The following is a 15351-nucleotide window of genomic DNA, read 5'->3' as shown; positions in this document are numbered from 1 at the left end:
TGACAGTGTAGGGAAAATGTACGCTCACGCCGCTTATAATTAATTATATTATATATATATACAACACAGATTATTATTAATTATTATTAGCATGATAGAGTTGAAGAGATGAAGAGATGAAGAGTTAAAGACCGCTATTTGATTCTTTAATTCTACCCCAACAAGTAACTGAAAAGTATGATTATTTATAAGTAGGGCTGTGAATTTGTAGGAAAGAGCATTTTTTGGTGATTGTGAAATGTAGCTTTGTAAGTACATAATTTGAGTTATGTAATAACAAACCCATTTATGAAAGTTGTATTTTGCATTTTTTTGCCTTGTCGTATTTTTCTTTTTTAGTTCATTTTTCGGTATTTTTAATTAAATTCCATTAAAATAAATACATAAAAAACTTTTCAGGTGAATAGCATTATTAGTCTCGATCAACTTCAAAATCTAACACTTTATATGCTCCCATTGTATTGACTATAAATATAACTATAAATACGTTATTAAATTAATATAATCAAAATATTATACATTATGCATTTAAAAACTATCTAATGCAAAGAAAAACTTTAAAATACAGAAATTTGCTGTGTATGTGGAAAAATGGCAAAATATGCAAAAATATGCAAAATAAAACTTTGTATTTCAGATCTATTGACTATGATTCAAACTTGTAGCTATTCTAGCTGCTTTTTAGACTGTTTGAAAAAAACATATGAATGCATATTAATCCGGGCCTTATTGATCATTTACTTATTCAGAATTCTAAAAATGTAAAAAAAAATACATAATGTTAAAAGTCGGGCCCTTATTATGACTTGAAATAAGGTGTTGAACAAATATTAATGATTATAATAATATGTATACTTAACTTGTCATGGAATGACTAATCATTTTGAAAAAAGTATAGGTAGAATATAGGTATACAAATTATATTAAAATATAATTTATTCTATAAATAGAATATTCCTGCTGTCCAAATTAATAGAGTTTTGATGTACGAGTTAGGTTAGGTAAATGTGGCACCATCTCTAACTTCTTTGATATTCATTATCTCTCTATGCGCATGGACACTGTTTTTACGTATACCACGGTCATTATAAACGAAAAGTACTACTAGTACGCGAAATTTTTAAACATGTCTCGGCACATTTATCATCTGACACAGACTAAGGTATTGTGTCATCACCGCGTTAACACCACTTTACTAGTCAAACTGCCAGACCGACGTTACCACATTTCATACGTGAATTGCAAATTCGGCGAACGAGTACTTGTATTCGAAATGCGCTTTCGACCCGCGCTCGTCGACGTTCTCGGACTCTCGCCAAGAAGGTCGAACGACGACCACATCTTCGTGCTCACCAGAGATGTATTTCAAGTTTTTTAGGCCCAGGGCTAATAATTTTTGCCATTCCATCTACAATAATATCAGTATATCAGTATACATATATTTTACAATTTATAAAAAAATATACAGTAACATTTAACATGAATAATATCCTTTATTAAAAAAAAACAAGTACTACTGCTCACCCTTACTTCTCGACGCCCAAGTCGCGTGCCCCCGACGCAATGCCATACGCGCGAGCAACGATGAAACGGCAAATACTGTACTCCCAGTCACCCGCGCGACTATAAGTTGTTCAACTATATATTTTGTTCTACACGGTGCACGGCGCACATGCGACCGAAACTACGAATCGAGTGTCCCAGTCATTTATCACCTACCCAAGACTTGTCCTGTCAACAAATCTTTATCCTTCTATAACGTAGTCAAAAACTGCGGCATTTAGGCAACAAGTGTTTGGTCCTTACAATCTAACCAAACTTAAAAAATAAAATCTAAAAAAAGTTAATATTTACGTAATTAATTTATTATTTTCATTTCTTTCTCGTAGCTTTATTTTACTAAGTATACTATAAACTATTTAATATATACCTATTTATTTAGCAAAATAAATAATAGATAAAAAGTTATTAAGTTTAACTATGAACAAACTGACAACTGTAAATTTGATTAATTTCGAAAATTTATATAAATTATTGCGTACATTACTGTGGTATATAACACACTTTTACAGACTTACAGTGCAATACAATAGGTCACATTAGGTCATATTATAGTAAAAACGTCGATCTACGTGTGGCAGTAAATATAATATAACACGCGTTTGCTAACAGCGTTACACGCCTACACCTATACATCACAGTACCTATATAGATATAGTAGGTGCACACATCTATAAATGGCTATAATATATATATTGCGATATCATATTGGAAGTATTATGTTATTGTAATATAGGTATCATTTATTATCGATTATTATTTAAATGTTATGCCAGTTCATTTGAATATGACGCAGCGCGCGAACAACATTTCCGCCACCAAACTCTGGCGATCTGCACTTAGCAGCTCGGAACCGGGAACTGGGTGACGTTACGACTGTCACGAGGGCGGTGTGACCCCCCCACCCACCCACCAGTTAACGTCCGTACATCTGTCTCAGTATTATATATTATAATAACATCGTGGCAAACTTGCAGACACACGCACGCACACACACACACGATATATATATATATATATATAACGACAAATCGAAATGCGCTCGTGTTTGTGGATTTGTGTGAGTATACGAGCACGAAGACGAAAGAGATGACATTGACGCAAGGTCACCTTGACCACCGCCGCGACCGATCGACAAGATAAATACACATATTATACAATACCGCGGTCCACCCACCATAACTACCACCCCTCTCACCCACCACAAACCAACATCGAGATTTATCATAATTTATATTTATATTAGATATATGTTTGATATACACGCATAAATACGTCCTTACTCTCTTTCACTCTCTCTTCCTTGGACAGGTATATAGTATTATGTCGCATCGACACTTTTTTCATTTAAGAAAATCGTTTTGCTCTCACCTTTCGCATAATATTTACTACCATCAATACCCATAGATCACTCGTTCAAACGTAGATAGATATAAGAAATACGTGTAAGTTAAAACGTTTTATAGCGCCTACTTAATATATGTATAATTATATATATTGTACATTGTACAAGTGTACAATCATATTTTACTTTGGCGTTACGGGTTTCCGTTTAAAAATGTTTAGTAGTAATGTAGTTCATCCAACCGAAGTAGAAGAAAATCATTAATGATAAAATTAGTTGTTACTTTCTTGTGAAAAATAGTTTTTTACAATATTTTATATTATGTCTGTTTTATTACCTAAATCAGCATTTAAACTTTACAAATATTGTTGATCTGAAATTTGACTTTCATTTTAAATCCAGATAAAATAATAATTTCAGTTTTTTTTATTAAAAACAATGAATCAATCTATTTCAATATGCAAACTCGATTATAATTTATATAAGATCGAATTTTCGAATTTGATGATAAATTGTTTTTAAATTTAAAATCAAAAGAAATCAACATTATAGATATGAACAGAGATTTATAAATGTTAATTAGTGTTAAATACTAAATTAGGTATTCCAGCCAATACATATATAATATATATTTAAATAACTGAATTTTCTTCTATAACTCATTTTTCATGGTGAACCATTTACGTGATTTCATTAGGTAATGATAATTCATAACATTTATACTCTGTGTATTATAACTTATAAGTATCCTATCATCATGATAATTTTCTTGTCATAATTTATAATATATATAATCATAAATGATAATATATTATGTAAGATACCTACTGCAAATTTTGCATACAAATTAAAAACATTTAAATTATATACTATGTTATAGATTTCCGTACAAAAACAAAACACAATCCTAATTTTTATTTATTAATATAGTAATCTTTTATTTTGATTCTTTTTTTCTGTTTTTTTTTTCCAAAAAATGTCCATAAATGAAATGGTTGTTTTTTGTTTTAAATTAAAAACATTACACAAAAAAAATACATGTAAAGAAAACCCGTTTCAATACACCATATAATCATGTATATTATGATACAATGTATTTGGTACAGGCAGTTTAATATATACAAAAAAAAATTAATGACTCGGTTTTGCTTAAAAAGTGCTAACAAAGCTTGGCACAGTTAAAAAACTACCTAATATAAGTTACTTAAAAAAACTTAACATCGTTACAAATAATAATAATAATAATAATAATAATAATAATAATAATGATAGTAAAATGAAATAGCTAAATATTTCATTTTATATCAGTTAGAAAACTCTAAGTTACGAAAAAAAAAATGTCTGTACATCAACAACAAAATATACATAAGAACATTAAAATTTCAAAATCAATATTATTACACAGTTTTGTCAATTAACATTAAATAATAATGAGAAAAATGTATGTGAACACAATGGTTGTTTTTGATTTCCAGTCAAGTTGAATAAAAATGTGTTATACTATTATAATATATTATTATTCTACTCCTTTAATAAATATTAAATATACATATCCAACAAACTATTACAACTAATAAGTATATATATTATATGATATATTATCATTGTGTTTTGACATAATTTAGTTAAATTGCACAAGATAGAAAAAAAAAACTAATACAGCATGAAAATGTTTTATTTATTATAGAATTCGAGTTATTTGTTTATTTTTTTTATCTTTTCTTTTTTAAGGAAGACTTGATATTTACTTAAACAAATTAAAAAAGGGACCTTATTATTATTCCGTTGTTTGCAAAAACATTGTTTAAAACATCTTTAAGTATATTTATATAATATATATTATAATAGTATATACTTTATATATAAATTACCTACTGGCTTTCACATCAGGTACATATTAAAACTGCGTGGTAACAAACTATATTATTTTTAATTAAACAATAATGGGTATAGTTAAATTTAATAGATTTACATATTTTTAAACCTGTATGTTATATTTGATACACATTACTATTAGGTACTAATATTCTTATTATTAATTTGCATACTTGAAATACATTAGATATAATGAAAAAAATTGTTGGATGATACAACAACGCACGCCAACATTAACAACAAAAACTCACTTAATAATAAATCAATCTACCATTATTTCTAAAATAACATTCTTTTTCTCTTTTTTTTTATAAGCCTAATAAAATCCCATAATTATTATAGTGCATGCAAAACATACATAAACTATATTATATTATTTATGCTTATTATTATTAATTAATTTTTTTTTTAAGTAAGGTTAGTGTATAGTATTGCAGAATTAAGGCACTTACTAATTTGTACTGAATTATTCTCTAGCCCGAGGGAAAAGGATATATTGTTCTTCAAAACTACAATCATAATCGTAATTTTTTTTAAATATATATATATACATATATTTTAAAACATAATACTTATTCTACGTTGTCATCTTATAATCATTAAAGTTTATCTACCTTTATGTATATATTAAAGTACTAGGAAATGTATAAATATAATTTTATACGTGATTGCTTTTTTCATTATTATTAATATTTGGTGCGATATTATATGTAATATTATGTATGCAAATAAATAATAATTAGACACTGTGGAAAAAAATTAGGAATACTGACTTTTTCCAAATAAATATTTTTTTTTTTTTACACATTCTAATATTGAAATAATATACACAAATTCGTCCATTAACTAGAAAGTAAAATGTATCGAAAAAGCACACATTATCAAAATAGTCCATTAATTACACTTTGTTTAGCATGAAAAGAAACCTCAGCATTTATCAAAAAAAAATTCCAAAACGGTTGTTGAGACAGTATACCGCATTGGCGCATTAACCGATTGCCAAAGTTTCTACTCATACTTAACAGAAAATATGTTTAAAAATTTCACAGGTCAACTAATAACGCCCTACAAATATTGGGAAATCAAGTATTAAATTGAGCTCCTTCATAACCATGCTCTATTTTTTTTTCCAAAGTTTATCATTCCTATTTTTTCTTCTAATAATTATTGAAAAAAAAAACAAACAAAAAATTGGCACAGCAACTTTTAACATAAATAATTTAAAATGAATAACAAAAAAATTCAAATAAATAAATAAAAATAATCCTAAACTAAAAATTCATAACAAAAAGAAAATTAAATTATATATAAATATTTATATATATTAAGAAGAATTGTCAGGAAATTAAGAAAATCAAATTAACAATATTTTAAATTAGATTATTTACATAAGACAAGAGAATTCAACAAAACATTATTATTGTTATACATAAAATAATAACAGAAATAATAATAATTATTATTATTATTACTTTATGTATATTTTAATATTTATAAACATATATTATACTTGTAGTACTGAATAAATATTATAAAAAGCTTGTATAATTTATACATATTATTATTTACTTTAATTTTATTTTTTTAAGGAGAGATCAATTGTCGGTGGTAGCAATATTAAATTAAATAATAATAATTAATAATAAGTAAACAACAGGCTGCAGTTATAATAATCAGTCGATGGATTCCGATTTGATCAACACTGAGGTGGCTGTGATGGTAGCAGTGGTAGCGGCCATGATATTGGACTGCAGATTATGGGGTGGAGGTGTTTTGGGCTGACATGGTGGTGAGGTTATCACGGATACTGGACTACACCTCTTGTTCATTAATGGCAAACTGTTGGATTTACTATGTTCTTGGTCAATACCACCGCTGTTTTCCCATTTAATCATCGTACAGTCATCTACTAATAACGGATCTTCTTTGTTCGTATGCCTCTTCTGTTGGGGAACAAAAAGATAATCAAACATTAAGAATTTTCAAACATCTTCATCATAAAGGGACACTAATATAATGGTATAAATAGTATGATAAATAATATGTTGACCAATTAATATTTATCAGTTCTGAGTTATGACATTTACTTACCGTGTTCAATTGGTTTCTAAGTATTTCGTTCTCCCGGACGAGTTGCTGATTTTTCGATTCAACTTTTTCAAGCCGCAGAGCAATCCGCTCAACCAATCCGATCACTTGTTGTCGCGTCGTCTCCTTAGCATCGCTCAAGGCATCCAAAACAGCAGCCACTTGCTCCATGACACTGGCTGCTGTAAAAATAACAATCGACGATTATTAAAAAATTAGTAATTATTGATAGAATATTAGTAAATGAAAATCTGAATAGGTAGACAAAAAATCTACTCGATAGCTCGACGGTAGGTTTACTCACCAACACTGTTGTATCTTCTCTCAGACTCTTGAGTCGGGATAATGTCTTTGTTTTCCTGTTCACCGTCATCTTTGTCTTTGAATTTGACCTGAAAGAGATCATCCGAATATTTATTATAATAATATTATTATGTTAACACGGAAATAGAAAAACACTATAAGACGACTTGCGTATACAATGTGCTGCCTACACACGCGGCGTGATAATGTTTACTCACCGTCGGTTTGGCAGTATTGTTGTTGTTATTACTGCTGTTATTATTATTGTTGTTGACATTGTTAGAGTTTTGATAGTGATGGTTGTGGTGATGGCCTAGGATATTGCTGGCATTAGCATTGCCGTTGTGTTTAGTAGGAGGCGCCAACGCGACGTTCGGCTGAAAACTCCTGCCGAATTGTTCGGACTGCGTGTGTGATATGACTTTTTGCGGGTCCACTAACCTCGGCGGTCTCTCTCTCTTGATCAAACTGCGTTACGGCACAAAAAATAATTTGATATTAGTGAAACGAAACAAAAAATGCCCATCTGGAAACCGATGCAAAAATGCGGCGATATGTCTAACCTGTCGTTTCTGTACAGGTGATGCGAGTTGTTCATGTACATGGCCGCAGGTGGCGGCACCCACGCACCGTAGAAATAGTGAAATGGGTCCACCATGTAGTTAGGCAGCGTGGGCGCCATGCCTAACGCCGAGTAGTAGGCTGCCGTAGGCACCGCAGGCGGCGCATCCTCGAGCTTCGTCCTCTTCAGCGACGGCGGCGGTGTCTCTGCCCTGGACGGGCGAACCGTACACGACACAGGCACAAGTTCCATCAACTGAAAAAAAAATGTCGATTAGCTATCACGCACAGATGTTGGATATTGATTATTTTTATTTTACAAGTGTCTTCTAATTAAAATATTAATAAGATGCTATTAAGTATCTACGCTTAGAAACAGCTTTTGGGCGATTATTACGTCGATCCTTACAACCATCGACATAGATAACTCTTTGCGTACTATCTAAACAATACATAAATATACATGTACTACATCAAACGATGCTACACGCGATTCCATATGCGTTAACTCGTATCATTACACAAAGTACCTATACACACGAGTAACGATTACAAAACGTATCTCTATCCGCTGATATCTCAATAACTAATTTCAATAACGATTTTTAAATTAAACATTTTCATTTTTACAATAAATCTATTAAGTTATTTTAAATGTTAAGAAATAGATTTTTCAATATCTCTTTGAATCTTATCTTAAATGATATGTTATATTTATGTTAACACTCAACCCAATCACTTGATTTCTACCCAAGAATTTCGTTTTTATCAGACCTATACAATTTGTCATGCGCACATGGGCAGATGAATTACAGTTTTGGATTATATCGATTCGGCGAGTACGTGCGTGACACATCACGCATGAGCTTTAAGTCATGGTTGCTAAAGATTATCTACATAATATTAACTAATTTAACTTTTGACGACTGAAGACCATGGCCTACACTTCGGCTTCAGTAATAATAATACAAATTTGATCGATTTCACTTAGGTGGGACGGGGAATCTCAATACCCGCAAAATTCGGAGACATGCACCTTTCAGAAATATTTTTTGTTGCTTTATCTAAATGTACCACGATTGTGAGATGGTTAATTAGACACGATACTTATTTTTTATGATCAATTATTTTATTATATTCATGTAATTTTTTTTGAAGCGAAATACGCGTTCATTGCTTGTTGTAATATTTCTTCTGCCATGTAACTGTGACCACGAAACACGTCACGTACGCAATTAGCCAGACCGGAATCGAATCGTGTTAATGGACCATTATTATAGTACTATTATAAAACAAAAACGATGATGAAGATGGTGGCGGGCTTTTCAAACGTACCGATCTCGACGTTTTCAGTACTGTAAAACGTACACGATCGCAGAAAAAAGTAATAAAGGGTCAATGGAATTACATTTTTATATGATATTAAAATCTTCAATAAAAAGTCCTATGTATAATTATTGTATCTATATCATTTTTTTCCTATTCTGAAAAGTTATTTAGGAGAATGTTCAAAACAATATATATTTAATAGTATACTACACATCGTCACATCAAAAATATAACATAAAAACACACATATAACCCGAGTCCGAGGTATATGTATATTTATTTAAACGTCAGCGTTTAAATCGATCGTTGTAAGCACAAAGCACACTTCTCCTTTCGTAGAAAATATGACGCAGAATATAATAATAATATAATAAAAAAGAAATATACGTGAAAGTCTATACACAAAGAATGGATATCAAATAAATATGTAATGGTGAAATCAATACGACAAAGGACTGGATTTATAGTTAGGTTAGAATGATAGGTTGAAGATACATCATGGTTTAAATTATTTGAACAAAAATATATTCTTTACTGTGCTGAACAACAAATTGAGTTATATCATTCCATAATGATAACAAAATAAAATAGGTTGATAGTTTTTTTTTTTGTTTTTAAATTATTTACCATTATTCATTATTAAACCTAATATAAAATTATAAGTTATAACGGTATAGAACTCTAACACAATACAAAAACAAATATGTAAAAGAATAACTGAGAAACGTATCCTTTTTACAATAATTTGCCGTTTTCGTGAAGGCGACAACGTACTTAGCGCTACGGACTAAAACAACAACAAAAGTGTCGTAATACGCCTCAATATAATATTATATTATGAAGGAACAGATTTACAGAGAACAATAAACCATGATATAAATTCCGTTTATTTTCTGATCGGATATTATTATAGGTAGGTTATAGATATGATTAAGTGTATATTTGTAACATCAACATTTCATCGAAAACAGGTCAAACACTGCGGCGGCAGCGGTTTGAGCGAGAAAATCGATTTCGGTGAAATACTCCGTCGTAGTATAAAGCGTGGTTGCGGCGGCGGCATCACCACAAACTCGACTAAAGAGAGAAAAATTGGCTTGGCAGCGCGTCGAGGGATATAATCGATAAGGGGCGTGGTTTGGAGGGTGGCACGAATTGCAATACATGTCGCATATTAATAAAACTATATTATACAAGTACACTGCACACATACGCACACATACACACACACACACACCAGTACGCGCGAGCGTGTTTATGAAAATAAATTGTGCGAAATGCAAAAAAAAAATAAACAAAAATACGATGATTTATCATACCAAAGTAGATACAATATTACGTAACGAAAAAGTCAACCGGGAAGACTAACACGCAAACGGAAGTGGCGGCGGTGGCGTTCGATAGGCTTCAAACGCCCGCCGACGCCGTCACCCGGGCTATCTCATCTACACGGGTGCAAACCTGCAGAACGCGCCTCGGTTGACGAATTGGTGTTGGGCGGGGGGAGAGGTTGATTATCGTATAAACATACGGCAGCGAGCGAATAAGTACGAACACCGCACTTGAATCGGAAAAAAACCATTTTGATCGAGTAAACGACTATACGACACGTATAGTAAGGTACACTGTGCTCGTCACATGATAATGTGCAAGTGATGTCTGACGAGAAACACTGCAAAAAAATTTGTCACTCACCCCGTGTAAAATATTATAAGTAAATGGAAAATTATTAAACTTATTTACTCAAATACGCGTGCGAATGAGTGAATAATAAATAATAATATGATATGATGATGATGATGATCGAAATCGAACCCCCGGGTAGCGTATTGATCCGTCTGGCAATGACGTCACGTCCAGACGTCCCTTGCAGACAGTGGTAGCGGTGGCGGCGATGGCGGCGGCGGCGGCGACGTGAAGCTGCCGCGCGCCGCCGGACGAGGGTGCGCGGTTGCAACGGCCGAGGGGTGTCGGGTGTGTATATTTGTGTGTGTGTGTGTTTTTGTGTGTATGTATGTGTGTGTGTGTGTGTGGGAGACAAAGGGTAGTATATAGTCGTCGAGAACGCAGGGGTGTAGGGACACGCGAAGGCGGACTGCCGGATCGAACCCGAGCGCATCGCGTCTGGCGGCGCCCCGCAAAGTTTACGTTTATATGGTGCACATATATGATACTGTAATAATATATTATTATTATTATCATCCTCATTATATTGTATATACAGTGTGTGCGTGGAGATACGACCGCGAAAAATATAATAAACCGCGTGCGTGTGCGTATATATACCAGTGTGCTGAATATAATATATGTATACAGTGTGTGGCGCGGCGGTATGACGGGGCGGATTCGCCGCGGGACGCGCAAGACATATAATACAATATAATATATAATATACGTGTACGTTTTTCGAGAAGAACAAAAATCTCATATTATAACCGCCACCGACCGAGTGTCGAACGATCCGCGTTCGGACTGTGCACGAAATGTGTAACCCGTAAAACGTCAATGGGTTATACAGCCGTATAGGCATATATTATACACATATATATTTAAATTATTTTATACCCACGATACGCATAATACGAACATAATAATAGGTGTATACTATAAATTAGGTATATATAAAAACCGAGTCAAAATGAAACGCGTATGGGGCTCTTCTTTAGACAGGGCGGAAAAAATACGAATCTGTTGGACGGGTCCTGGAATGCGCGTACGGCGGGTGATCACCCGCTGCAGTAGGTCGTTACGACAATGATAACATATACGACGCCTGCTATAATAATATAATATCGTATTTTATTATGGTACCGGGCGGTCGAAAATTGCGCCGCATTCACCGCCGCCAATCGACGGATAATTTTTTTTTTTTTTGTGAGGGGGTAGTAGTAAGGTGCGACGAACGAAGGTCGGGGACACAGACCGAGCCGATACTGTGACGTAGTGGGGTAGGTGGTTGGTAAAAAAAAAAAAAAAAAATTATATAGGTGGTTTATTATACGCGCACGTCTGGTATTTAGGTTGGTAAAAATAAGATGAGTACCTATTATAACCTAACTAATATAACGATATGATATTCTGTGTCTAACTCAAAAATACGTATCTAGTATGAAAAGATGAAATGCGTATAGCAGCATTTTTTAAAGGGACTTTCTTCTTTCTAAAAATTATATAATATGTTAAGTACTAATGACCGCATTTTTGATTGGGGGGACTAAATCTTCAAATGTGACTTGTTTTTTGGGTGCGGCCTGCCCAAGTCACTTGACAATATTATACGATATTGCACAAACATTTACATAAATACCTAGGCGATGGCTGTACATAGTTTTATAATGGCGTATGCGTGTGGAAAATACAACGAACAGACCGCGTGTACTCGGACGCATGCAGTGGTTACGTCGAGATTTTACAACGCGATAACGCCACCGTATTTTTTTGCCATACACGGAACAAAGGATTTCGTTTTTTTTTTCAATATTGTTTTTAGCAAACCGTTCACGACGAATTATTGAAATCTTTCTAAATACTGACACACACAATGTAGCGTAAAAAAATACTTATCTCATTGTCGTCCGCAAACGAGTTTTTTTGGCGCCGGACGTAACACGATAATATATATATTATATCATGGTATACAAGGTGATCCACTTCAGTGTCTACACTCGTATTATTTCAAAATTGTTAACTATTCTGAGAAACTTATATTTTTTATCGTTGTCATTTTTTAAGTTTTTTAAATGACTATACTAATTAAAAATTACTCATTTAAAATTTGATTCTTATGCACCGAACTACCGAGGTACTCTAAGAAATATTTCGATATGAAGTAATAAAAACTGTATACTTATTATATTTTAAAAAAGGTAAAAAAAAATTATAACGATACAATTTATAAAAATAGTATTAAAAATAGAATTGTAGTAATTTTCGAAATAATTAGTGCAGATACTCATCGAATCACCTTGTATATCGTATTTGAACCTACCTTATACGATTATTGTTAAAAGATTATTATTCTGTTTCCACGGGTAATACGATTTAAATTATCGCTGTTGGGTATATTATATGTATATCGGGATAAAAAAGAAAAAAATCATATAACCAAGGGCAATTATTACAACACGGTCGTGTTTTTTTAGTCTTTTTTTATACATATTAAATATTTATACACTAACTGAATAACTTATACCGCTTGGCAAAACAATAGAGGGACACACGGAATAATCATATGATACGCATTTATAATAATAGTATAACCTGCGACTATTATATGCGTATATAGATCCATTATATTATATAGTAATATAGTCGGCGTATCTATTAGGCGAAGGATTCTGCGGAACTCTTTTGTGGTCGGTCGGTTTTTGCCGACAAGACGTCGAAGACGACGATTATTTTATGTTGTTTATTATTATGTCTTTCTCGCGTACGATATATAATATATATATATATATATATATATATGTTTATTAAACGGTCATATTATAATCGCTGAGCACAATGTAATATAATATTAAAATACACATGGCCGATTCCGTCTTCACTCCACTTATAAGAATTGAATTTTATTTATTCCCTTAAAATCCAAGCCACGACGAACGACGCTCACACACAAATACAATATATTTCCCTGTCGTCTTGCTGCTGCCTGAAGATTGCGGGACGCGTAATAACACAGGTTACAAACCGGTTTATTTTTCGTTTTCCTCTCATTCCGTCGTATACATTCTAATATATATATATATATACAGGATGATTCCCCAAGCATGCTCTTTCCCCGTTTTTTTTTAATAATTATGCAATTAATCAAAATCTTATAATTGAATATATTATGTATACTTAAAAGGCCGCTTTTCAAATTCTTAAGCTGTGTCCAGTGAAAATACCAACTTCAAAAAGAACCCTCCATTTTTTAATTTACAATAAAATTATATTATAGTAGTAATAGATTTTTTTGCTGAAAATATTGACAATATTGATAAATAGATGATACAAATACACAATATTATATTTTATATTTTTGTAAAATAATTTTCAAGTACTATTATCCTTAGTATAAATGTCTTAATATCTAAGAAACCATAATTATTTTAATTCTAAAATTGGAAAACATTAAAATTGTCTATTAAATATAATACTTCTTATCAATTAAATAATGTTCAAAACAAAATAGTGTTTCTTAATTAAAAAAAATATAAGTTTGTCACAAGACACGGCTTCGAGAAGTTCAAAAAATCATAAGAATTTTAAAATATATTCTTTAAGTACACTTAAAAATTACAAGAATCAGTAAACAAGTTTAATATATTAAGGAAATAATCGGAGTGAACCATGAGCATGAATCACTCTGTATATGTGTGTATATGTTATACTCGTGAATCGTGATATTCTTTCTTTGCACATACACACACACACACACACACTTATCGCGTCAGGTCCCATTACCTGCACCGGATGGTCTCCTCCTTCGCGGCGCGCAATAATATATCGCGGGGACCCCGGAGACGTGTACCGCGGCTGCGGCCGTCGCCTGCGCACATCACGGTCCACAGCCACACACTCGGGGTCTAGGACGGTTGCAGTGGCGGTGCGATTATATTATACCGACGGCCACAGCATCACGTCGCGCATCTGTTCGACAGCTGTTGTTCGGACGACGAGAGAGCATTTTTGTTATACTCGCACATACATTTATATATATATATATGATATCCACGCGCGCTAAGACCATTGTCTGCCACCGCTGCTGTTGCAGCCGTCTCCGCCTCGAACGCCACTGCTGTTGCAGTGTTTGCCATGCTTTCAGTGTGTGTCCGTGATGTACGTTAATTGTATACTATACGAACTGCGATCCTATTACCAAGGCCGCCGAACACCATCGGCATTTATTTATTATTATTACTGTTATTCGATTCGATTATAACACGAAACGTAATAATAACAACACGCTGCAGACAGCAGACATGATACCTATTGCCACGTAGGAACGTATATGACCCAATGGTTCCTGGACCAAATGAGAGAAAAAAAAATTAAAAAATAAGAGGAAGAACATTAATAAATATACGATTTAAAAATTTAAGAGGGCATTACACCAAATAGGTATACTAATATGAATACATAAATGTATGTATTTATATTGTAACACACATAGAACGTATAAGAATTTATTAAAAGTGTCAGCTTTCAGACAAAGATCTATTGTAAACGATTGTGATGCAACTTTATTTTGAATTTTTATATAATAATTTTTTGCAGAGCTCGTATATATAGGTACGAGAAATACA

General features: G+C 32.5%; 1 protein-coding gene across 2 annotated transcripts in view; it reads right to left on the bottom strand.

The window, feature by feature from the left end:
- Positions 1-3965: 3965 nt before the first annotated feature.
- LOC132923484 (ski oncogene) overlaps positions 3966-15351 on the bottom strand; it is a 51752-nt gene continuing 40366 nt past the window's right edge. Inside the window, exons 2-6 of one of the 2 annotated variants that reach the window (XM_060987514.1) lie at positions 7735-7988; positions 7390-7639; positions 7173-7260; positions 6872-7047; positions 3966-6723 (exon numbers count right to left, since the gene is read on the bottom strand). In XM_060987514.1, the coding sequence (XP_060843497.1) occupies positions 6454-6723; positions 6872-7047; positions 7173-7260; positions 7390-7639; positions 7735-7988 (1038 nt within the window). In that variant the 3' untranslated portion in view covers positions 3966-6453. Of the gene's footprint in view, positions 6724-6871; positions 7051-7172; positions 7261-7389; positions 7640-7734; positions 7989-15351 lie in introns of both variants that reach the window. The other variant, XM_060987513.1, reaches the window with a different exon arrangement.

The sequence above is a fragment of the Rhopalosiphum padi genome, chromosome 2 (genome assembly GCF_020882245.1).
Source record: "Rhopalosiphum padi isolate XX-2018 chromosome 2, ASM2088224v1, whole genome shotgun sequence".
Lineage (NCBI taxonomy): Eukaryota > Metazoa > Arthropoda > Insecta > Hemiptera > Aphididae > Rhopalosiphum > Rhopalosiphum padi.
The sequence above is the reverse complement of the archived record's forward strand: the minus strand, read 5'-3'. Positions and strand labels throughout refer to the sequence as shown.